This window comes from Cetorhinus maximus, chromosome 12 (genome assembly GCF_964194155.1).
Source record: "Cetorhinus maximus chromosome 12, sCetMax3.hap1.1, whole genome shotgun sequence".
Taxonomy (NCBI): domain Eukaryota; kingdom Metazoa; phylum Chordata; class Chondrichthyes; order Lamniformes; family Cetorhinidae; genus Cetorhinus; species Cetorhinus maximus.
The window spans coordinates 98153392-98179103 of NC_135890.1; the positions used below are offsets into that span (position 1 = coordinate 98153392).

Genomic DNA, 25712 nt, shown 5'->3' on the forward strand with positions numbered 1-25712 from the left:
AGTCACTGCGCCAAGTCTGGAGAAGCCGCTCATTCTCAATGTCGACTTTGGTCGGTTCTGCCGAGCCTCTTCCAATTTCTCTTTCACTAGGAAGAAGCCACAGATAAGAAAATGAATTCGTCATTGCCGTGTTAAGAGTTTCCACCAAAAGCCAGCAGCTGGACCCTGTGTGCAGAGGCCACTGTTGGACAACAGATTCAAAGCTTCGATTCAGCCTCTCCGCAAACTCCAAAATATACCCAACTGGTGAAACGACGTCAGGTCTGTGGCTGGCCGGGCGGAGCGGAGCCCCCAGTGAGCGATCGCTGGCTCTCAAGAAGCACAGAGAGATAAGTATGTCTGGGTGCGTTTTTTGCTGTTGATGCAGCGTTTGCTGCTTAAATGTTGACGGAATCGGCAATGATGATGAACCCATTCAACTGTCAAACTTGTCAGCGGAAATGATGAGTTTAGCGTGTGTTTTTTTTTTCCGCGCATGGATTTCCTTCCTGAAACAGCAAAAGCTTTAGACAACATGGGTGAACAAGAAAGTGAAGAATTCTGCTGCAGGTAGCCACCTTTTCTTGTTATTTTGGAAACTGCACCGCTGTGTGGCAATTGTTGAGTTGGCGGGGGGGTTACTTATCTGTTCAGCCGGTTCCCCTGTCGGTGCTCACACACAGACAGACAAGGCTCCTGGTTAAGCTCCTGCCCAGAGAGCTGATATGATTGCATCGCCCCTCTTGGAGGCTTTGCTCCGGAAAGGTTCTCTTAGAAGTGAAGGTTACAGTCTCCAAAACTTACATCAGGGAGACGGTTGTTTGACAGTGTTTGTCAAATTTAAACAAACTCGTGTTGGGGGGACTATAGTCAATGCTCGGGTCCCGCTGCAGTGACTCACACGTTTTGTGGCTGACTGAAGCACCACATGGTGGTGTTAAAGCAATGTTTGGAACTCCTGCCCTCTCCGGTCACATCGTTTCTCAAAAAGCCAGACACCGCTGCTCTCGATGTTTTACTGCTCTTGCACTAGATAGATAGATAGATGGATAGATAGAAGCGGTGGTGTGCTGAAATGTACAAACGTGAGGGTGTCCCTGTCGCTTCAAACGTGGAGTGCTGCAACGAGAACTCCCAAGATTGGCAGGTTAACCAGCCAAATGGCTTGGCTTTCAGGATTGCATCTATATGGATTTCACAATTTTTGATCTCAGTCAGCAATGATAAAAATGACTTAGGCTATTATGTTGGTGGGAATCAGGTACTCTATGCTCTTTTGAAGTCAGTTTAAGAGCCTTGTTGGTGCCTGTTGAGACGTATTCCCGCAAGAGGTAGTGTCTTGAGTGGTTTAGTAACCTGCTGGTGATAAGATTCCATTGTTAGCTATACTGCCATTGAGAGTCCCAAGATAGTCTGCACCTTAGTGTGTGAACCAGAAGGTCCAATGTGAATATTATGTATGTGATCCATCTATATTGCGTTTCATGAGATGTGGTCAGCAAGCATACTGGTTGCAGAATGTACTATAAATGGACTTGTGCAACAAAGCTCGCCTAGACAACTTAATCCAGTTACTAACTTCTGTTCAAAGCCTTTGGTTAAAGGATAGTCCAGTATAGGAAGCAACGCTTGAAAAGGATGCTGAGTCATCTATGGGCTGTCAAGCCTGATAGAAGGATCAACAAAGAGGCCAGGGAAGGGGATGCAGCAAAAATATTCACAGACAAACAAGTCCACACCTAACTTTGCTAGCGACCTTTAGATATGGCGTGTTCCATATGCACATACGTAGCTTGGGTTGTTTAGCCTTTGTAAAATGGAAATCTTAATATAGGGTACAAACAAAGACTCACTACCAAGGTGTTATCAATTTATAATCTGCTCACGCAGCACTGTAATTAGTTTCATTTTTAGGCCACGACACTTAACAGCATTAAAAAGTATAGATTTTATACTGATCCAATGGTTTGTAATTCATATGTGCTGTAAATTTATTATAATTTCATTTGAATTTGTAATCTGATTTGCTCAATTGGTAGGGATTTGTTTTCGTAACACTGTTCATGGTTTTCAAACACTTGGGCTGTTTCAGGTTTTATTCAGGAGCAACACAAAATGTCAAGTAGCTAGCAGAACAGGATGACCTTATGCATTGGTGTCCAAACTACTTGTGGGCCCCATGCCTGTGAAGTCTGGTAAGGTGACTCACAAAGACCTGGGCCACTTGTTTCATTTTGTGTTTTTATTTCTTATTTGTGAGTTTATCCTGTTTGAATATTGAATGCCCTGAGGTTTGCAAAAACCTGTTCTGTACACTGTTTTGTTCGTAGATAAGCTCTAGATCAGAATACTAAGATTTTGTTGATAAAGGCAACATTGATTTTAAACTTTTTATGTGGTTAGTATGTAATAAACCCAAAAAGCATGGAACAAAAACAAATACTGTGGATGCTGGAAGTACTCACCAAGTCAAACACAGCATTCATGGTGGAATGCAAAGTCATCTTTTCAGGCAGTTGCTCTATATCAGAATCAGGTTGCATGATTGCCCCATTCTATCACACAGGTATTTTTAGAGACTGAAACTCGTGAACAAGTGCAAATCTAATAGTGCAGTAAATCCACTTGGTATACCGCACATTCACTATTTAATGAAAAAAATCATTACACAGGGGAACAAAAATCTCAAGCTCAATCCCTACTGACTAATTACAGTGGCATGAAATGGTTATTTACACAGTATTACTGCATTTAAAAATCATATGACTTTTTCTTCTGTTATTGCATGCATGAATTATAAGTGCCCCAATGTAGTCGGAAGATAAGAGCACTTGGCGATACACCAGTACAGCTCAAGTGGTCGGACTTTCGGACTTTTTGATTTTAGTATAGAGTGTATCTAAATTGAAATTTCTTTAGCTGCGTGATGCTTTGATCTGTCAGTCTCAGTCATGTTGAATTTGATCAGATTATGGTGGGATGTGAAACAGGTTACTTCGTAGTAACACAACGTGCCACCTGAGGTGAAGGATAGAAGTTGACAATAACCATCAGCCAATGTGGTAATAATTTGCGCATCAACATGAACAGTTCACATAACATTCAGTTATTTTTACAGTGGAATTTCCCAGATTATTCTTATTCCATTGAACAATGATAAAAACAAATATAAACTAAAACATTATTGTAGAGCATGCTTGCATAGTAACAACATCTAATCAGAAACTAACTAGCAAATTTCTGAACAAAAAACTGCTATATTAGAGTGCTGATAAATTAAAAGCACAGAAAAAAAGTGAGCGCAAATTGGAAATTAAAAAAGAGCAATTATAGTGGCAGAAATATGCAGCAAGTCCACCAGCATTTTTATTTCAGATGAAGACTCTTTGTCAGAACTGCCTTGTAGAACGCAATTATAGGAATGAGCTTGTAGTGTAGTTTATTTAAACCTGTAGCTCTCCCACATTGTGTCCCAGTGATGCTTTAGATATGGTGAATCTTCAGTTTTGGGAGCTCCATCTAGTAGGGGAAGTGTGCTGCTACAGGAAGAGAACTGTATCACAGGTCAAGTGAGGAGTGTGTGCCAAACATGTCAAATCAATATTATAACCACGCTGAAACAGAAAATTCCCCCCACCCCACCCCCACCCATAGATAAATACACTGATTCTGAACCATACAGGATAGTCCCAGGTCTAATTTCAGGTCTGCCTTGTGTTAGCTTAACTCAGTCGGGGTTCTTAGCACTTCTGGGCTACAGATGGAGGGAAAAATCAACAAGGGTTCCCACTGTTGACCATGAGCACGTGAGCATGTGTGAACGCATTGAGTACAGGGTTGTGTTTGGCTGCTATTTAATAGCCTGCTGACACTACTTAAGCTTGGATGAAGTGCCAAAGGGCAGCAGGTGCCCTTTTTCACAAACTTGATTGCTGTTTTTGTTAGCACTGCCAATCATCAATCAATATGGGTATGACCAAAAGCATAGGCTGCAGTCATTTCCAAAATGGACAATAAATCCATGCCAGTAAATAAATTGCTGAAAAAAAATCATTGTTTAAATCTTTAAGGACTACCTTAGCATTTATGCAGCAATTTTTTTTTACAGTCATAAAGCCAGACAAGAGTGTTTTTAATTACCCAATAGTACTAGGAATCCAAAAATATTATTTGGCTCTGTGCATTATTTCTCCAACAGGTCTCAATGTTCATTCTCCTATCACAACTTTTAGTAGTCTTAATTTTTGTATAATGAAAAGTACTAGCCTTAGGACAGGGAAATTGATCATTACAGTTCCTCCCATCACATTTAAATTTCTGACTGGCTTATTTATATCAGCGGGGTATTGTGGTGCAGAGGGTAGTGTCCCTGCTTCTGAGCCAGAAGCTCTGGATTCAAGTCCCATTCCAAGACTTGATGGCCACGGAAGGTGCATTCATAACATGGCTAAACGGGTTACATATCAACCTGTAAATCCTTCCAATATGTCTATGTCAGGTGGTAAGAATGGGAGAGTCTCCTGGTCAGCCACGTTTGATGCTGAGTGGTGCTCCTCAAGCTGTAGTCTCTGGTGACAGACTAGCGATCTGTTACAGGAAAAAGCCAGCTGTGTGAAACAGACATGCTTTGTCTGCCTCATGGGTCACTAGATGTGGAAAAGCCTCTACGTGTAAGACTATATATCACCATGTTCATAACTGATGCTGCTAACCTCAAATACAACTAGACAAGTTGGAAAACTAATAGACAAGCACCTATAGGTCTTTAGCTGTGTACTCTGATCTTTCCAGGTTCAAGTCTCACTCCAGGGCTTGAGTACAAAAATCAAGGCTGACACTTCAGTGCAGTACCGAGGGGGTGCTGCATTGTTGGAGGTGCTGCCTTTCAGATGAGACTTGGACCAAAGGCCCCATCAGCCTGCTCAGGTCGATGTAAAAGATCCCATTACGCTGTTTCGAAGAAGAGCAGAGGAATTATCCCCGGTGTCATGGGCAATATTTATCCCTCAAATCAACATCGCAAAAACAGATTATCTGTTTTGTAGGAGTTTGCTGTGTGCAAATTGGCTGCCATATTTCTTACAACAATGACTGCACTTCAAAATTACTTCATGGCTGTAAATTGCTTTGGGGTATTTGGTGATTGTGAAAAGTGCTATATAAATGCAAGTCTTTCTTTTTTTCATGGTGAATGCTGACTATTGTTAACAGATGAAATAAAGATAGGCTTATTAAGAGTATTTTAAGTTAATTATATCGCCTGTTAGTCCTCGGGTATTCAAAAGATCTTTCTTGGTTTTCTTAATGACTAAATCTTGGATTTAAAACAGATTTAGAGTTTTCTTTGTGGCCATATACAGTTCAGAACCCTTGAAATTGTTGTCTTTATATATGTATGTTAAATGTACGCTTGGTCCAAATTTTGTGTGTGTGTCATCTTTATTTTCTCTCTTTCATCTCCAAAACTTCTAACATGGTATTTTGTTTTTCCTTTTCCAGCATAATCCAGCTGTCCCAGATGTTGCAATGAATGGCAACACTGTAGAACAAGGGTCTTTGACACAGCCACGTAGCTGGAAAGAGTTCTGTGAGCTGCATGCCCATGCCACTGCCAAGGAACTCGCTAGGCAGTATTTGCTATTTGCAAATGAAAATCCAAGTCACGACATACAGGGGGCTGAAAACTTTTCTTTACATTTCACAGATCTCTTTCAACAGTACTTCCGAAATGAGGTAAAGGAGGGATTTGCTCTGAACAGGTGTACCATTGTGCCCTTTACAGGAGTACACGATTACAGGGAAACGGGCAGGAAGACTACCGATGGCTCTTCTGGTTTGGTTCTACCTAAGATGGAAGCTGAGGTGAACAGTGCTGAACAAACGGAAAGGAGTTCTGACACCAATCTTCCGTTTTCATCAAAATCTCGAAGTTCTGAAGATGTTTCTGTTTCTGCATGCCCATCGCTTGAACGGCCCAAAGCATTGAGTCAGTTTACAAGAAATGTGAAAGGCAGTATACGGAATCTGTTCCGGAGAAAATCAACAGATACAATACCTGCAGAAGGAAAAGAAGGAGCTACTGCAGTGGCTGGTTCACCTGAAAAGGACTGGTTTAAAAACCTGACTCATAAATTCACTTGGTCAAGGACTCTATCTAGAGAAGAGGTTCATGACATCCGCAAGGAAGGTGTTTTAAATTATATGCTAGTGGATGATGTTAGTATGGACATGGGGACACAATGGCAAAAATGTAGGCTGCTTGTGCGAAAGGCAAAGTCTTATGAAGGTGATGGATATGTACTGGAGTTATTTGATCCACCAAAGGTACGTGCACTTTTAGATTTAGAAGAATTTCATTTCTTCAAGGGTGACCATGAACGATTATTTTTAGATGGATCTAAGTTTCATGGTGACTACAGGCTTGGCTAAGTCTTGAATTATTCTGTATCAAAGCTTGGAAATATGAAGTTAAGATATTATTGCAGACAGCGGTGGTGGTGACCTGTTTAAACAATTGTAATAAGCTACAAGCAATAAACCCACAAACCCATAAGCTAGTGTGTAACTATCTGAGGTCTCTCATAGCAGCATCTGTTTTAGCACTTGGTTTGGTCTCCTGCCAGAGCAATGCAGGTTTGTTAAGCCCAGCTATGTTAAAAACACACCTTTAAAATTTTCTTGGGTGTTAGTAACATTTTGATTGAAATTTTTGAGTTGATACCATTTAGTAGTGACTATACTAAAGTGAGCATATAAAATCTTGTTAAGTGTTGTGTGACACATATTGATCTGCACGGTAAATTACAAATTGTAATACTTTTCGAAGACGTGGCCATTGTTTAGATTGACTGGACAAGAAATGCAACTGAAAATGTAGGCAATTTGCTGAAAAGATCATGGATTGAGCAGAAGTTATCCATGATCTTATTTCCAAGGGATTTTTATTAATTCTTCAGCTTTAGCGTGCACACTGAGCAGTGATTACATGGTATTATAATTAATAATTTGTTAATGGCTATGTTCAACCCATAATGTGCCTGTGAAACCATATTTCACCCTGCAGCGTACAGGCTACGTATATAAGTTATGGAAATCATAATGTTGTTTTAAAAAAAACAAATTACAGATGTCGGGGATAGGGATTTTGGAGATTGGTTGTAGAAGCAACTTGGAATTCTTTTGCCACCCTTTTGGAGCAAGTAAATGCTGGAGCAATGAAGTTTGTCAGCAGGTGTAGGAATATTTTGTGCTGGACAAGTTCTTGTGTTAAAGAAATAGTGCTGGATTATGTCTTACATTGATAGTTACATAGAACAACAATTGAATGTATCCATTCTATTAAAGGCAAATTATGAATTATTAGATTGGGCTTGATCAAACAGCCTGAAGTGTTCCTTTCCAGCATCTGCGGGATTTTGCTTTTGTTTAAGTGTCCTTTACTTTGTTTCCTTGCTTTTTAACATTTTATGTTGACATACTGATATTGAGAATCAGAGTGTCATTCCACAGGGTGGTAGGATGCACATTTGTACCTGTACTTCTCAACACACATGATTTGAGGGTTTATTAGAATGCAAGATGGATGAGAATTTGTGCACTGGTTTTAAAATACAGATTTTATTGGCTGTACAACACAATTTGTTTTTCTTATTACATTGTTTCAATTTTTCGAAAAAAAATCCTAAACCTGGGCTCGAACTTTTGCTCCCAGGTACGGAGCACAGGGACGGGACATTAACGGGAAAAAGAGGCTCGGAAGGTCAGATTTTTATTCTGGGGTGGGGGATGTTGGGGCGGGCTAGATTTGAAGTCGGGCCCTCCTGAAACGAATGTGGAGGCTGCTGGGTGCAGAGGTGGGCTGGGTGGAAGGCCTGCCTTTGTGCACCGGTGCTTCGTTGAAGGTATTAAAAACCAAACAAAAAAAAAAAGCCCTCCAACCCCCACCCCTCACCCCCACTCGCCCCCCCACACACTCCCCATTCATTCATTCCAACTATGCCACCTTGTTTCTCCCTCCTACTCACTCCCAATGGCCCATCATACCCCTATGCCCCCCACCCACTATGGCCCCTCATTCTACCAATGGCAACTTATGCCCCTCATCCACCCCCATGGCCCCTCATACCTTCAGTGCCAACCTATACTCCTCTACCCACCCCCTATGTCCCCTCATGCCCCCAATGTCACTTTATTCTCCTCTATCCACTCCCTATGGCCCCCTCATACCCCAAACCATTCAAGACATTGAAATTCCTTTAACTAATCTCATATGAAAACAAACATTTCTATTTCTATTCTCTAACCACTTTAAGCTATCAATCAAACTGCTGACTTAGCATTCATCCCACTGTGATAATGTTAGGTTGTAAAATCAATCATGCAGCACAAAGCCAATAGCCCTCAGGCTTATGTCAACAGAAAGTGAAATATCAAGCACTGATTTATTTTTAACTCCATGTTTTGTAAATTTAAAACCCAGCAGAGTTAAATCTCTTGATAGCTTTGACAGTTCCACTGAGCTTTGACAGTTCCAATGAGCTTTGACAGTTTGATAGTTGTTTGACAGCTTGACCATTCTTTGGCAGTTCTTTGACAGCTTTGAAAATTCTTTGACAGCCTGACAGTTCTTTGACAGCTTTACAGTTATTTAACAGCTGATCATCCCATTGAACGTGCAATCATGAGTACCTTTAACAATCCCAAAGGGCAACTGACTTACCTCAAAGGATGCTTTACCATTCCCAAAGGGTGTCTTATCTCTCCCAAAGATACCCCAGGACCATATCCAAAGAGGCACCTACCTCTCCAAAAGGGTACACTGGCTATCCAAACAAATCCACAAGGTTCAGACCTGTTCCTAAAAGGCAGAATCTGCACACTTTGGGTTTCAGACACCGACCAAAATCACACGAGTGGGGGCAACTGTGGATTTATATGGGCAGCTGCTTCCGTGAATCATGGGTATGCAATTTGGAATGCACCTTCATTCCCTCCTCCCTGCGAAAATGGCGGCGGCTGGCTTGAGGGCAGGTCTTCCAGATTCAGTCCTCTACCAGCATTTTCATGCAGAAGGAGAGCCCTCATCTGCATGAAAATTCAGGCCTCAGTGTACAAACTTAAATTCTATGATTAGAATGTAACTTTTTTGAATATAGTAGTTACATGCAGTCTTTTCTCTGATGGCGCAAAGGTTACAACAGTACATCCAAAGCAGTAAATAGCGATTGTGTTAAGTAAAGAGAGCACATTGGATTAGCATAAACATTTGCATAGCTTGTTAGATATTTGCTAAACTATATAAATGGGCACTCTAGATCTTGGAAGTAATGGTTCATTTCATTGGTTCAAACATTGAATTGCAGTTTTTTGGTTTCATGATGTCAGAACATTTCTCTTTGAATTCTTTTACTGAGTTAAAGGAAATTGTTGAATCCTGCATAAATCAATGCCTAATGTATGATTTCTTGCACAGATAGGAACAGAAGGTCACATATTCAGCACATCTGCAGTTAACATCTGTTTAGCTGTTTCCTTCTTTGATGGCTTGGTTAAAAAAACAAAAAGTGAAGGTTATGAGGTGGTGCTGAGGCACTTGCTTACTGCCTGGCAAGTGAATCTAAACATGGAGACAATCTGGCCTTCTATAAACAGCAGCATTAATATAGCAATATCCTTCTGGATGTTACACAAATATTTAACTGTACATTTCCTGCTCATTAGCCATGTTAATTATGCCTCTGCTGTTTCTTTAATTTTTTTGAGAGATTAACCCTTTGGGAGTAATGGCATTTTTATAATTAATTGAGCTTGATATCTGAAATTTTCTTCAAACCTGCGAATTAAACCAGGAGAGCAGTATTTTTGGTGAGTCCCCCCTTTTTTTTGTAATCTTCTCCCTATTTCTGCTTTCCTTCCCTGAAGACACAACAGTAACTTCTCTTTATATAGCACCTTTAATATAGAAAAACATTTCGCTGTTTCATAGAAGTGTAATCAGATAAAAAATCAAAAGCAAGCTAATGAAGTGACTTAAATCTTAGTCAAAGTGATGGGTTTTCAAGAGGGTCTTAGAGGAGGTGGGTAGAGAGATCAGGAGCTTTAGGGCGGGAAGCCCAGAGTTTGCAGTCTAGATGACTGAAGGCAGGAGCATCAATGGTGGGTACAAGCATCGCTTCACTACCTTATTCGAGTTTCACGTTTTTTATGTGCGAGTTTACAACAGTAATACTAGGCAAACTATTTAACAGCAGAAGGCATCACAATACAACGTGCAGGGAAGAAGTGGGTAAGCGGAACTAATTGTATAACTATGAAAGAGTCGGTCCAGCCAGGGTGGGCTGAACAGTTTTCTTCTGTACTGTAGGATTATATGATTTTATGATTTTGTCTCCATCTGGCTGCCAATTTTGATGCTCACACAAGAATATTTTCTCTTCCTTCCCGTAAAGGATCCTGTAGGTAATAATTGTGTTGCAAAATTCTCTTTGCGCATTACCTGTCCCAACACATAGCAAGGTATAAGAAGGTGAAGAGCTTTTGCTTGGCATCCAAATGCTCTATGGTAGTTTCATAATTTGGTATTCATAATGAGTATGATACAGTGGTAATTACTGTAATATGCTGTGGGGATAATATATACAACTCCTCCAATATAGTTTCCTATCCTGTCATAACATTGGTAATATCCTTTGTCCTACATGTGACAGCAGTGCCAAAATCGGGCTACATCAGAAAATGTCTACGTAAATTGACCAGCCAGAAAAATGAGTTGCAGTAAGAGAGTTGCCTGTCAGTTGTATTTCACATAAGGTAATGGATATCTGTTAGAGAATTAAGACAGTTATCAAATCTTGGGGTTTAGTACACACAGAAAACGCTCAGTTTGATATCATGTAAAATACTCAGCTGGATTATTGCTCTGTAATTTCCTTACAGCTGTGCGTCATTGTATCAAGTTTTGGTGGGGCTGAATCTGTCCGCTGGTTGCTTGACATTCCAGTCTCTTGGTAATATTTCCTGTGCCAACAATCTATTCCAGGCAGCAAATTAGAATGCATTGTGTAAGGGAAGAGTTTCATTTCAAAGGAAATGAAAACCCGGGCATGTGGAATTAGCAAATTGAACAACAAGAAATATGTTAGGAGTTTGCTGGGTTCAATGGCCATTCTTCCTACTGAAAGAGTCTGCATGAATGTTAGGGTTGGTACAGGCTATAATATTTCAATAGTTTCCCTTATATTTATATTGGAGATAATTTGGACTTTCAGGATTATTCTTGAACACTGAGTAAGAATCTGCTCCCTGGTCCTTCTCAACTCATCCCAGAATTGTATCCCAGTTTTTTCCATCACCAATTTGGTCCGTGATCCCTCCTCTCTGTAGCCTACAGTTTCCATGAGCAATGATGGTCTCCTGATGTGGCCTGTGCAGCTCAAAACCATTCTTTATGTTGCATTTACCCACTGAGCCATTGGAGGATTGCATGTTAAATGTCTTGGTGTAGGCTGCTGTAGCATTACGTGGCTTAAACCCGTCATTCACCACACAGCAGGAAGCCCCAGACTTATTGATTTATTATATTGATGAACAATATAAATTTTAAAATGATGCACTATTGTTGGGGAACTTGAGTGAACACACAGTTGTGATTGTTCAGCCAAATGAAATATAAATGCCTTTTAAAAAGAATTCTGCTTCTTCCTTATGAAAATGAGAAATTTTCTTTCATTCCTCTTAAAGCTATGCAGCAGTTTTACTGGGCTGTATGCAGCCTTTGACTTTCAGATAAACATTTGATGTTCTGTTTCCTGTTGTGCCCATGGATGTGCATTTTTTTCCATTTATCTGGATTTTACTTCTATATTTGGTCCATCGTTGTTCTCTGACAACTAATACAGTTTGGGGCAAAAGTAATAAGCACAATCATTTACCAGCATTGCACAATTGTTTCAAATGAAACAATGATGGAGGTGAGATTAAACACAGAAAGGAGCAGTACACCAAAATTATATTCATTGGTCCACTAAATTTCAAACACTACATTTCCCCCCATTTCCCCCTTCTGTCATAAAAGACAGATGACAGGAGCTTCCCAATAATAGACCTAGTTTCTTTTCTGTGTGTGAACCTTGATCTTGAGCACTGGCACACTCTTACACCTTTTAGTACAAGTCAAACAAGCAGCAGTTGGGACCAAGAATCCTGGCTGATTATTTTTTTCTGCCCTCCAACTGAGGTCATTTTGATGTCCCTGTTGCTGGAGGTCAGGCACAGACTTAAGAGGTCAAACTTTCTTGTCTAGCTCAGATATGCATAACCTAATGACATTAAAGGCACTCCATTTTGAGTCTTTGTGCACCAGGGATGGATTTAATAGTTTGCTTCAGCTTCTGTTAAACTGATTCTAAGCACTCTTAGAAACTTCACAGAAATTGCAGACCCACCATCACTAGTGCTGAAGTATAAGTCAACCAAATGATATGAATATTTGTGTATTAAGGAAATTGTCATCTTTCATTTCAGTTGCAATTTGACCCTTCCCCCTAGTTTGTACCAGTACAGAACAACACAAACATTAACCAGGAAGCCAGGCTGTGTTTGCACAGTGTATCAAGTGCATTGTTTTTTAGCCTTTGGTAAGTCTGTGCACTCTTGAAGTTGAATTTTCATCCTAGGCATTAGAATTTGCCATTCCTTCATTAAGCCAAATGCTCTTTTGACTTGAATGAATTGACATCATTACCTGCTACATTATTGAAGTACATTACTTTCCATTAGCTTTGTCATTCAGTAGAATCAAAGCAGGACCAGCTTTCAATTTCTATCCTTTAACTTATTTTCCAATTCTCTCCTCTCCTGTGCTAAAGGTCATAGCTTATGTAGGGATGCAGTCCACAAGCAGCAGTAATCCTTCAAAAGTTCATTCAAGCAGCCATTTTTCATCTTTGAAGCTGGACTCTAAAGGCTGAATTTTTATTCAGCAAAGTTAGTGGCTTCAGAGGTGGTTGTGCCGGCAATTTCATGCTACCGGCTGGCTTGCAGGTCTGCTGGCATGTTCCCACCTCCGGCCTATTTTCAGTGAGGTTGTTCCTGGGGGGTGATGGCAGCCTGCCCGTAGTGGGCACTCATCACAAGCCGCCTGGAATTTTCCAGACAGCAAGAACCCTCATTGAGGCTGAAGCCCAGCAGGTGGATGGAGGTGGACTCGCAGTGGCAGGCTTGAGGACTAGTGATGTCTCCTTTAATTCCACACCCCACCTGGCGCACAGGCGCCAGAGGGCCACAGGTGTGGCCACAGACCATACTATGAAAGGGTTTTCTCTTCACAATAGCGGCCTGGCAACCATGGCCACATTTTATTTTTAAGGTTGCTAAGGGCTTCGAAAAGCACCTCCATCCTGAGGCTGCCTCTCGTTCTCCCATCTACTGCAGCAGCACTCACCTCTCTTGGTAGGGCTGCTGGCCACCCAGAGCCTGGGGTGCTCCCATTGGCCCCTCCAGACAGTGGAACCTGCCCACTGTCCTTAATTGGATAGGGCTTCTGGAGGCAGCCTCTCAATTTACCACCACCTTGAAAATCTCCTCCAGAGTGTGGCTACAGACACTTGCGGGGTCCTGAATTGGAACTCAGCCCTATGTTAGGTACGGGATCCTGCAACTAAAACTGAGCTCTAAGTGTCAGCAAGCTGTTTAACTACTTGATCGAAGTGGACTTTACATTTAAACCTGATCCTGATAATGGTGCACACACATTTCAATTGAAAATCCTGAATAGCATTCTGCAGCAGAAACCCTGACTAGCTGTCTAACTCTGTGACGTTAGGACCTTGCTGATACAAATGCCCCTTTGAATAACATTTATCCATTGCAGTCAAATTGATTCAGTGGATGATAGCATTTAGAAATGCCCATTTACCAAACTTTGTTTGAAAACCTTCAGAAGAGTTTATTGTATTACTCAGACATTTCAGTCAAATGCCATTTAAATGATGTAAGTTAAAAGTTGCATTCTTGATGTTTTGAACAAAGGCCTATAAATACCAAGGAAAAAAGCATACTGTTAAAGCATAGACAGGACTGTGAGCCTTTTATGTCTAAGAATCTCAGGAATTCCCATTATTTTGAATGGGACTTGGCAGCTGGTTTTGAACTGATTCAAAGTAAAGTCAATATGTAATTATCTTAAAATGAACGTATATCTCTGATCATGATGTATTGTGGTGCAGAGGATTTTCTTCAAGCTTATTCAGAGATAAAAGCAGCATTTAGAAAAGCCCCTCTATCATCCACATTTTGTCCTTAGCTCAGAGGGCCCAAAGGGACTTGCCCCAGATCTTTGCTAATGCTTCTCTTAGCCAGCTGCTGAGAAGAGCAAATGTCTTGAGTCAATTTGGAGCTAGTTTTCTATCTCTTCCTGAGAAGAGATGCTTCAAACACCATATGAGTAACAACAGGGTTATGCACATACCCTATTATTGTACGGTACGGTATAGCATGTTGAACAACAACATTCTTCTAAGCTAGTGACCTGGCTTAATATATTTTTTAGTTTCTCTGTATTCAAGTAGCTGAAGGCCATTTTCTTTTTGCGCATGATTCTGAGAAGTAACTGACTAATTTTCAATATTCCTTTAAAGACAAAGAACGTAAATTCTCTCAGCGGTTAGCAAGTTATCCAGTGAACAGTCAAGCTGAGCCTTGCAGGTCTGGAAGGTTCGAGGTTTAATTCATAGGGACAGAAGTAGGTCAGTCAGCCATTTGAGCCTGTCCCACCAATCAATTAGGTCGTCTCTGATCTGTACCTCAACTCTATTTACCCATCTTCACTCCAAATCCCTTGATACCCCTCATGAACAAAGATCTATTCATAATAAAAACAGAAAATGCAGGAAAAACTCAGTGGGTAGAATATTGCTGTCGGTGTGTGGGGGCAGGCCTGACACGCCGACATCATCACACATCATTTCAATATTTCGTTCAGTGGGCATGCGCCGCCAAACTGTCAACGGCCTATTAAGGTCATTAAAAAAGTAATTAACCTTGTTAACAATGCTGTCCGTCCAACCTTAAGGTTGGCGGGCAGGCGAAGAGCCCAAGTGGCCTTTGCATTTTTCAGGAAACCTCATCCATGGGTGGGATGAGGTTTCCTGAAGGTTTTATAAAATAATTTAGTCAATTTTGCTACATTTGCAAATATGTCCCAGCTCATGTGACACTGTCACATGAGGGGACATGTTTAAATAATTTTTTACTTCATAACAAATTTTTTAAAATCAACTTAATCTCCCTGAGGCAGCTCAGGGAGATGGCTGCACTGTTTCGTGCATATGCGCGAAAGAGCGCAGGCCCCGACTCTCCTTCCTCCCCCCGCCCGCACAGGTAGCGCTGAGCGCTACCGGCCGCGCATTATGCTGGGGAGGCCTTAATTGGCCCACCCGCGTAAAATGGCGGCGCGCAGCTGACCGCGGGCGGCGATTGGCTCCGCACCCGCCCCCGAACAGCCCGCCTGCCAACTGAAAAATTCACCCCAGGAGGTCTGACAGCATCTGTGGAGAGAGAAACAGAGTTAACATTTCGAGTCCGCATGACTCTTCTTCAGAGCTAAAGAGAAGTAGAAACGTGATGGATATTATACTGTTTAAGGGGGGGGGCAGCAGGTGAAGCTGGATAGAAGGCCAGCGATAGGTAGGGGCTAAGGAGAGATTGATAAAGATGTCATGGACTCAAGATCTATTCATCTCCGTCTTGAACGTTTCAATTGATCCAGCAGCCACAGTCTTTGGGAGAGAGTTCCAGATTTCCACTACACTTCGTGCAAAACATATCACATCTAAATGGATTACCAGCTCTAATTTTAACATTATTCCTCCCCGTTCTGGATTCCTCCACTCAAGCAAATAGTTTCCCTGTATCTGTCCCATCAAATCCCTTTGTCGTTTTAAATGCCTCAATTAGATCACCCTTCAACCTAAATTCAAGAGAATACAAGTCTAGTTTATGCAATTGGTCCTCCTAATTTAACCCTTAAAACCCCGGTATCATTCTGGTGAATCATTGCTGTACCCTCTTCAAGGTCAATACATTTTTACTGAAGTATGGTGTCCAATACAGGCACAGTACTCCAGATGGAATCTGACCAAGGCTCTGTACCACTAAAAACACTTCCTCATTTTTGTGTTTCAAATCCCTTGAGGTAACATTCCATTAACGTTTTTAGTAACTTTTTTGTACCTCTGCACTTGCTTAGTTTGAGGTGGTATGGAAGAACCTCAATTGCCCTTGATGCTCAGGAATTGGAAGGGGAATAGTGAATGTTGTATTTTTTTTGATTGCTAGGCATTTCCACTACGCCCACCCCCCCCAAAATGGAATGTTCAGTGAGAGCAAGATTGATCTTGACAATGCCTCTGCAGCTGAATAGCCCACCAATACTCACTGCCAAGGCTCATACATGAATAAAAGACTTTGGTGCAGTAGAACTGTATGCCAGCAAGAAATCAGCATCTTCAAGAGAAGAGAGCAGAAGAGAGAATTTTAAAAATTAGCACCCCTCTTAGGTAAATGCACCCCTGTGTGTTGCACAACCATAAGGTCACAGATGCAATTCCTGGTTTAGTTTCAGCCATGGTGCCAGTATGGCTGCGATAATTGCAACCAAGTTATTCCTCACTGTACAATGGATATTTTGGTATCTTGAGTGAGGAAAGGGTTGGGCTTCACTGTACTGTCTCCTACACTGACAAGTAGGCCAATGCTCATTATGTAGCTCGGATATAAAGGACTGCTTGGATGAGATAATGGTACTCTTGGTACTTTTGTATCTGTATTCATCCAGCAAGAGTCAGCACATTGAGAGAAGAGGTGAGGAAGTGAGAGAAATTGATTTTTTTTAAAATACAGGAACCCAAAACTCTATGGAGCAGTGACCAGATAGTGTTCATTGCATTTCACAGATCACTGTGAAATACAGAAACGTATCAACTGATGCCAATAACCTATAAACAGTCAATGCATAGTCAGATTTTTGCACCTCACTGATAGCAATTGTATTCTGTTGAGCTGACTGTGGAAGTATGATTAGACCCTGCTTGTCAGGAACCCTGATCGTGTGCCTGTGACACTTTGAGTACTGAGACATAAATCAAAGTTTTACATCTCCTGTTTCATAAATGAAAACTTCTGGTCTCGTTTCTCAGAAAACAAGCTTGTGTTTTCTGTGAACTGGCTTACGAGGAAGCAGGTGTTGCAGATAGATTGCTGAAAGATTGTGACTCAATATCTGCTTAAATATGTTGTCAGCAAAAAAAGTTTTTGCAGAACACCTGAACTGCAACAAAACACTAGAGAATGTTTGCTAAACACCTCTTACTTCAGCTGTCTGTACCTAACCTAAATGTTTATGGGCAAGTTCATAAGTAATAGGGACATTGACTAATTGTACTTTACACCAAAGTTTTCTCACTGTATGTTCAAAAGGGTAACCCAGCCAGGGAAAGGATATTTTCTACATTTGTTATTTGCTATTTTGTAGCTAATCACAGTGCCCCATATCCATAAATTAGCTGTGGCATGTACTGAATGAAAAAAAATCTCTCTACAGACTTGAGCACACATAACCTTGGTTGACAGTTCCATGCATATTGAGGGAGCACTACATTGTCAGATGTACTATATTTTAGATGAAGTGATAAATTGAGGCCCTAGCTGCTCAAGCGGACATAATGGCCCTCTGTGAAGGAGAACATGGAGCTCTCAGGTCCCCTGGCAAACTATATTCCTTCACCCAACATCACCAAAAACAGAATGAATGATCATTATTCATTTGCTCTTGGAACCTTGCTCTTTGTGAACTTCCTATTGCATTTGCTTGTGTGAAAGCACTGCACCTTAAAAGTAAACTATTGGCTAGGAAGCACTTCGGGACATCCTGAGGATGTGATAAGGTGCTATTTAAATGCAAGTTTCTTCTTATACTGGTCTAACCTCTAATGCTTCCTGTCACAACACACCATAATTTCTGTTCTATGGCCTCCTCTAACTAATTGCCAAATTAGTGTCATTTTAAGGACTATTTTTGTTTGCACAGTGGAAGATGGTTCAAATCCAATAGTTAGATCTTTAAAAAACTGCCGAAGAAATGTTTTTTATTATTTTGGGTTGGTTTGAAATATGCGTGTTGGCTTAAAAGAAACAGTTAAGTCAAAGACTTTTTCTCCCCTTTGTTGCTATGTATCAAAATGCAGTATATCAAAATGCAGTGTATCAAAATGTAGTGTATCAAAATGTAGGTCTGGAGAGAGAAAAAATCTCAGGATAAAATATACCAAGCTGTCCTTGTAAAATAATTCTTTTATAAAATATTGTATTTTCACTGCTGAGTGTAATACAACACAACTGCTTTATAATCTGTTTTTCTCAGACCTGTGTTGGCCAAGGTTTGGTTTAGGATTAATAAACTTTCTGTATGTAAAGAAGCAGCTGCTGCGGGTGTGGGGGAGAAATGGGAAGTGATTCTATCAGCTGTAAATCTTCACAAAACAGAAACCAGCCACAACATGTCTTTTTTATCAAGCTCGAGTTCTTACTGTAGATAATAAAGAAAAGAATTTCATAACAAATAACATATGAAATGAACATTAGGTCTGTGGATGGTCCATAGGCACCGAGAATGTTTGAGGTTAAGTCCAATGATGATGAAAGAACCTCTGTGGAGCAGTGATAGGTTTTGCATTCCAGCTACAGGTACTATTATGGAAAAGGCTCTCTTTTTAAATTAAATCTAAATCGCATCTAGAGTTTATTTATAAGATGCATCAAAAAACCATTATGTAAAGCACTTTTCAACATTACAGGTGCTATGTAGATACAACCATTATTTATTTTTGTTGACTCAATTGCTTTCCTAAAGCTTTCACATGGGGAGATTAGGGACATTACCTTTGAATTTAGGTGAGTCAAGTTGGCATTTGTGAAGAGCATTGCTAATCCTAGTTTTGTTGAACCGTGCAGTCTTAATATTTGTGTTTTATGGTAGTAGATTTGGAAATGTAATCCTTCTCTGTCGGATACGGAGGATGTTTACAGATTAACTTAAATTGAGTGAACTTCTGAGTGATCACTAGTTTCAAATACATCAATGAACATTAATTTATTCACCAAGACTCATGTATACTTTCTCTCAGTTTTTCTGATATGAGTCATCATTACAGCTTTGTATTGTACCACTAGCATTTTGCCAATGACTGCACAGTCAAGCCACAGTTACCTCAACCTCTCTGAAAAAACCCTTAGATATGGTAGTTTCAAACAGAATTTACAGCAAGAAAGAAACATCTTATATATTTATATTATTGTTCAGTTAGCAGGTATTCTAAATTAATTGCGTTCAAGCAAGAAGTTTTCTGGCATACTGGTAGTTTTTGGTCTACAGGGTGCACAGTGTTAGGAAATTAACAGAATGATTGATAAAAGATAGTCTTCAAAATTGTTTTAAATTGTAATAAAACTAGTTAAATGTTTTATTTTTGTAAAACTTGCCAGTAATTGCTGTAAATGTTGCTGAGAAATAAGTAATTTCCTGTTTATGCCTCAGGCTAACAACACTGCTACTTCTAATACCTTGCAACCTGATTGTGTAATCTAAGTTTGTAGACCAGGTCATCGGGCCAGGGAGAAGCACCATGGGTAATAATTAGCAAAAGTATATATTACAGTGTTGTATCAAGAACAAAACGAGTCCATCACTTTAGCAATCCATGGGCCCTGATTTAACTCTGGGAAGGTTTTGGACGGGTGGGTAGTGGTGAGTTGGAACCTCACCCTCTATTTCACAAATGAGGCCTAGGCTAATTTAATTCCTGGACTTCATTTAAATCCAGTAGACTGAATTCTTGCCCATTCCGGGAGGCGATGGAAAGTCATGTGCCATCTGCCACTTCAGGGTAGGTGATGGGATTGTCTTTTGGGTCTGTCCCATTAGGATTTTGTGTTCCAGATGTGGGCGAGGGAAGATGGGGAAAGTAAAGGGCATGGTGGGTGTTGTGGGGGGGTGGTAGGGTGATGGTGGTGGGGTGGTGGTGGGGCGTGCTGGTGGTGGAGGTGTTAGTGGGGGGGATGGTGCGGAGGGGGCCTGAGCTCTTCTGTGGGGGTGGGAAGAGCACATCCCACTGTCTTCACCTGGCAGCAAAGCCACAGCAAATTCCCTGTTAAGGCCACCACTTAAAGTTTGGTGGGGTCCCAGTGACATCATCAACAACAACAATAACAGCTTGTATTTATATAGCACCTTTAACATAATAAATCACCCCAAAGTGCTTCATAGAGGCAATATTAAAACAAAATATGACACCAAGCCACAGAAGAAGTTAGGGCAGATGATCAAAAGCTTGGTGAAAGAAGTAAATTTTAAGGACTGTCTTAAAGGAGGAAAGTGAGGTAGAGAGCTGGTGAGGAGGGAATTCTAGAGTTTAGGATGCAGGGATTAAAATCTTGGAGGTCATTGGCTTAGATGCACTTACTGGGAGAGGGAGGATTGAGGCCATGGAGATTTTGAAAACAAGGATGAAAATTTTTAAATCGAGACATTGTTTAATTGGGAGCCAGTTTAGGCTAGTAAGCACAAGGGGTGATCGATGAATGGGATTTAGCGTGAGTTAGGGGACGGGCAGCAGAGTTTTAGGTGACCACAAGTTTATGGAGGGTAGCATGTGGCAGGCCAGCCAGGAGTCTGTTAGAATAGTCAAGTCTGGAGGTGTGAAAGGCATTGATGAGGGTTAAGATTAAGACATTATTGATTAGGGCATGATGTGCATGTAAAGGACTCTGCCAGCTTTAGGCTGGTGTTTGTGCCACTTGCTCAGTAGAGCAGGTTAAAATTCAGAACTCTGGGTTCCTGGTGACTTAATAATCTGGACAATTTTAACTTGCCACCCACCTGGTTTGCGTCAGGTGGGTAGGGTTAACATCACCTCCATATGTGAGGATGTGCTTGCATGAGTGCATGCTAAAGGAATGCATGCCATTGGTACTGTGGCTCACTTTTTTCTGACATGTGGGAAAATTGAAGCTTTTTTTAAAAAGATTGTATTCATTTTGGGCAGTTTGGATTAAAATATGATGTGTCTCAAAGTTCCAGGAGATAACTTGCATTTATGACATGGAAATGCTGAAAAAGACCAATCCTAGTGGTTGTTTACCCAGAGAATAGTGGACCTTTGGAACAGACTTCCAGCTCATGCAATGAATGCTGATTCACTAAATTCTTTCAAACAATAGCAGGTGTGGAGTTCCCCTTGTATAAAATATGGATACTGTATAACATTCATTGGTGGTACTGGTGTGGTCTCCTGGGTTACTTCTGTTCACCTTCTTGGTGCTTGTACCATGGGCTTCATTGGTTCTGTATAGAGTGTACACTGGGTGAATGGGCATGGGGCCAAGATGGGCCATGGGGAGGGGTGGGTGGAGGGGCATAGGTTGGCATGGGGGTAGGAAGGACCATGGGGGTGGGTAGAGGGGCATGAGGTGACATGCTTTAGCATGGATGGGGCATGGGGAGTGTGTGGGAGTGCGAGGGGTGAGAGCTTGAGGGCTGTTTTTTGTTTTACTATTATTATTACAATTATTACAACTGGGATGAAACCCCAGAGCACTGAAGCAGGTCTTTTAACCAGCCCGCCTTGGCACTTGGTAACCCCTGTAGCTGCCTCTGAACTCTATCCAAGGGCGGCAGGCCTGGCCCTGGCTCCAGTTATCAGCTGGCACCCACCACCACTGCCAGGATGAAGATCCCACCCCTGCAGATACTTTCTCCCAAGGCAGGCAGGCTGAGCCAGGAAATCTCCGGGCTCCTGCTCCCTGCCTCTAGGATGAAAATCCAGCCAATCCTGTCTCCTTTCTTGCTACAATTCAGAGTGGTGCCCTGAAATGAAGATAAGTTATTTCCGGTTTCAGGAGTTCCATCTCCTGGCTGTTTCTGTGCAGAATAATTTCAGTTTTTGGCCTCTGGCAGCAGCTTGCTCCTGGGTCAGCGCAGCTGGTGGTACAATGGGTGATTAAGCGCTTGCTGCCAAAGTTAGAAACTGGACTGTCATTTTACTAAATACACTTAAATGGTGAAATTGATTCTTCCTCTGAAAATACACTCAGAAGTCCTGTGAATGGCCCCTTGATGGGAGCTGGCATGAATACAAAAGCTATCATTTAAAACTGGGCAAGTAACCACTGTAATGGGACAACAGGGAGAGTACTGAAATAAGTGCTTTTGGAATTTTGTTTTCTAGAAAGCAGAAATATGTGATTGAAATTAATCCTTCGTTAATGTCTACCTAGTTGTTTTTTGTGGTTGATGATAGATCTTTGCAGGATGCAACTTGCACTTTTGGTATGTCTGGGTATGTCTGTTTGTCTATCCATATATGAATGGCTTAGATTTGACTTGTCTCTCTGATAAGTATGTGTCTTTTAATTAATCCATCAATAAAATCACACCCATTCCTTTAGTATGTTCTTATCTCTTGGCATTTCCCAACAGAAAAGGATGGGCAGGTGGCATTTTCAAGTTTATTGTTGGGCTGTTAAGAGATGGGTGATTGACATGAGTTGTTTAGATAAGTTACTTATCCTTTGGTCGTATTAACTTTTTTTTCCAGGGATTTGTTGTGTAAGGAACCCCAGAAAATAGTGACATTGTGGCTTTCAAAAGAGAGTTGGGCAATTATCCGAAGAGAAAATATTTGCTGGTCTATGGGGAAAAAGGTGGGAGAGTGGGACAAGGCGAGTCCTCTTGCAGAGAGCCAGCATGGACACGAAGGGCCGAATGTTCTCCTTCTGTGCTGTAACTATTCTATGGGCAGAATTTTCCGGTTGTCGGGTGGGTGCGCCCCCGACCCGAATGAGTGTAAAATGACGCGCAACGATGTTGGGCAAGTGCCCCGACGTCCTCGCGCACTCACGTGATATTTCGGTCGGCGGGCGTGCGGGGGATTAGGAGCTGCACCCGCCATTAATTAAGAGGCCACTTAAGGCCCTTAACAACCCGATTGATGGTGATTTAACACTGCCCATGTGATTTTTCGCTCGTCGCATGGGCAAAATGGGCAGGCAGGCAGTTTGCAAAATCTCATCCACGGGTGGGATAAAAAGGGTCAGCAGCATTGCCACTGTGGGTAATGAAGAGTTTTGGAGATAGTTTCCTGCTGAATAGCTTCTCAGTACTTGGCAGTTTCATCTCTGTTCAGGGCTTCATTCTTAGCATTTCCACACTTCTTTTCAGGACTCACTGGCTCACTGGTGCCTTCAAGGCCCCCTGAGGATTTGGACCGTGTGGACTCTCCTAGGTATCAGACAGACTTCCCTTACCCTGGTAATGGGGATTGTGGTTTCCGCTGGAGGCACCTCCTCTGAGGAGGAAGAGAGGAGCAGAAGGGCGAGGAGGCCAGGCCTTCCATTGCAGCTTCCAGGAGAGGGACCTGTGGGAGGAGAGGCACAGGCACAAAGGGTGCAGGGCCAGCAGGAAGTCCAAGGCAGAAGGAACACAGAAGACGCCACTATCCTGCTGCCAGGGTTTACAGGCAGTGATGCAGAATGAGGTGCAATGCCGAAGGAGGCTCCGCCTCTCAAGGGAGACAGTGACCTCCCCTTGTTTGATGATCGGGCCTGAGATCCGCTCCGACTGGGTGGACACCCCATGCCAGTGGCTCTGAAGGTCACAGCGGCCCTCAATTTCTATGCCAGCGGCTCTTTCCAGGGCTCAATGGGGGATCTGTGTGGAGTCTCCCAATCAGCTTTCCACAGTTGTGTCAAGCTGGTGACAGAAGCTCTGTTCAGGTGGGCATTGACTTTCCTTCATTTCCATACAGGTGAGGCTGAGCGAGCCAGAGGGTTTGCAGCAATTGCTGGGTTCCCCTGCGTCCAGGGTGCCATCGACTGCACACACGTGGCCATCAAGGCACCAGCGGGTCAGCCGGGTGCCTTCGTCAACAGGAAGGGCTTCTACTCCATGAACATGCAGATAGTGTGTGACCACAGGATGCAGATTCTGCAAGTTTGTGCAAGGTACCCTGGTAGCTCCCATGACGTGTACATCCTGAGACACTCCTAGGAGCCGAGGCTCTTTAGTGCTCCAGTCTGACTGGATGGATGGCTGCTGGTGACAATGGCTATCTCCTCAAAAGGTGGCTCATGACGCCTCTCTGCCACCCAAGAATAGAGGCCGAGCAGCGATATGACAGGAGCCACACCTCTACAAGAGCGATGGTAGAGAGGTCTTCTCAAGATGCACTTACAATGCCTGGACCATTCAGGGGGAGCACTGCAATACCATTCCCCAGAGCGGGTGTCACTGATACTGGTTGTATGTTGTGCTCTGCACAATCTGGCACTGGCAAGGGGAGACCTACTGGAGGAAGAGGATCAATGCACCTCCACCGACCACAGATGATGAATCCAGTAGTGAAGCAGAAGAGGAGCACAGTGAGGAGGGCATGGAGCCAGACCTCGGTAACCTCCAGGAAGGCAGGGACACCAATGATGCCTTTATCCAATGCTTCTTCAGCTAGGCTGCCAAATAAGCTGCCACCACCATCCTGGATCTCAGAAATGACCCACTCCTTTGCCCCCAAGATACACTCAGTGCCTGTGCAATAAAGTTTCGAGCCACCCACATCCAGCATTGCACACTGGTGTACCCTGCACCTACAAAATAAATGAAGCATACTCAGGCCAATAACACAAAAGCAAATGTAATATAATGTTGGCACTCACAGAACAATATCAGGTGTTAATGGTCACACCATTAAAAAAAGGAAAAAAAAAGAGAGAACAAAAAATCACCCGTGACCAATCCCTCTTGTGCTTAAGGTGCTTTACACGTACGTTTAGGTGCTCCCCCCTTGTTGGCAGCAGCATTGGAGACAGCCTGCTGATTCTGCTGTCTTGATGACCTTGGTGGTTGTCCTCTGGCCAGTGGAGCCTGTGCTGGCCCCGCCTGGGAGGGAGTGGCCAGTGCCATTGCTGGCATCTCCCCAGTCGCCACAGCCTCATTGGATGCCACAGTCACTAACAGAGGGGCGGAGAAGCTGCTACCATCATCCAGAACGCCCTGAAAGGAGCCCGCAGAGACGACTGGCAGCTTGCACGCCAACGTGAGATCACTGGACCTCCCTGCTCACCATTGATGGATGAGCACCTAGCTGGGATACTGGGTGCCTCATCCATCTCACACATGGACACTGACCAGCTGAGATCAGTGCCTGTGTGAGGGCTTGCAGGTCCGAGCACAACCCCAGGAACCCCTGATTCTGTTCCTGGAGCAGGCTGTCCATGAGAGTCACCACTCTCTCAATGGAGGCATTGCACTCGGCCATGAGGGTCAATGCAGTGCTCATGCTCTACAGGGACTCCTCCACAACAGAAACCACGGCACGGAAACCCTCTTGGACCTCCGCCAGATCCTCCCGCACACCTCGCTGGACGTCCAGCATCTGCTGCCTAATGGACGACTCCAGAGGCCTCATCCGGAAAACAGGGGGCCAAGTGCCCAGCCGACCTCACCTTCCGCCTGGCGTCTACTATCTTCATTTGCAGCCGTGTCGCTGCAGCAACTCCGACACGGGCAGCCTCCCTGGGGCTGCCTGCGCCGTTTTTGAACCGGCCGCTGGGTCGCCAATGGACCCGGTGGCCAACAGGCCCCCAGCTCACGCCCGTCCCTTCTCAAACATTCTGCAGCCGGCGTT

At 42.7% G+C, this 25712-nt stretch overlaps 1 protein-coding gene across 3 annotated transcripts in view; it reads left to right on the top strand.

The window, feature by feature from the left end:
• Positions 1-350: 350 nt before the first annotated feature.
• sh2b3 (SH2B adaptor protein 3) overlaps positions 351-25712 on the top strand; it is a 214315-nt gene continuing 188953 nt past the window's right edge. Inside the window, exons 1-2 of one of the 3 annotated variants that reach the window (XM_078554220.1) lie at positions 351-549; positions 5479-6303. In XM_078554220.1, the coding sequence (XP_078410346.1) occupies positions 5506-6303 (798 nt within the window). In that variant the 5' untranslated portion in view covers positions 351-549; positions 5479-5505. Of the gene's footprint in view, positions 550-2074; positions 2175-5478; positions 6304-25712 lie in introns of those variants that run through there. The other 2 variants (XM_078554217.1, XM_078554219.1) reach the window with 2 other exon arrangements.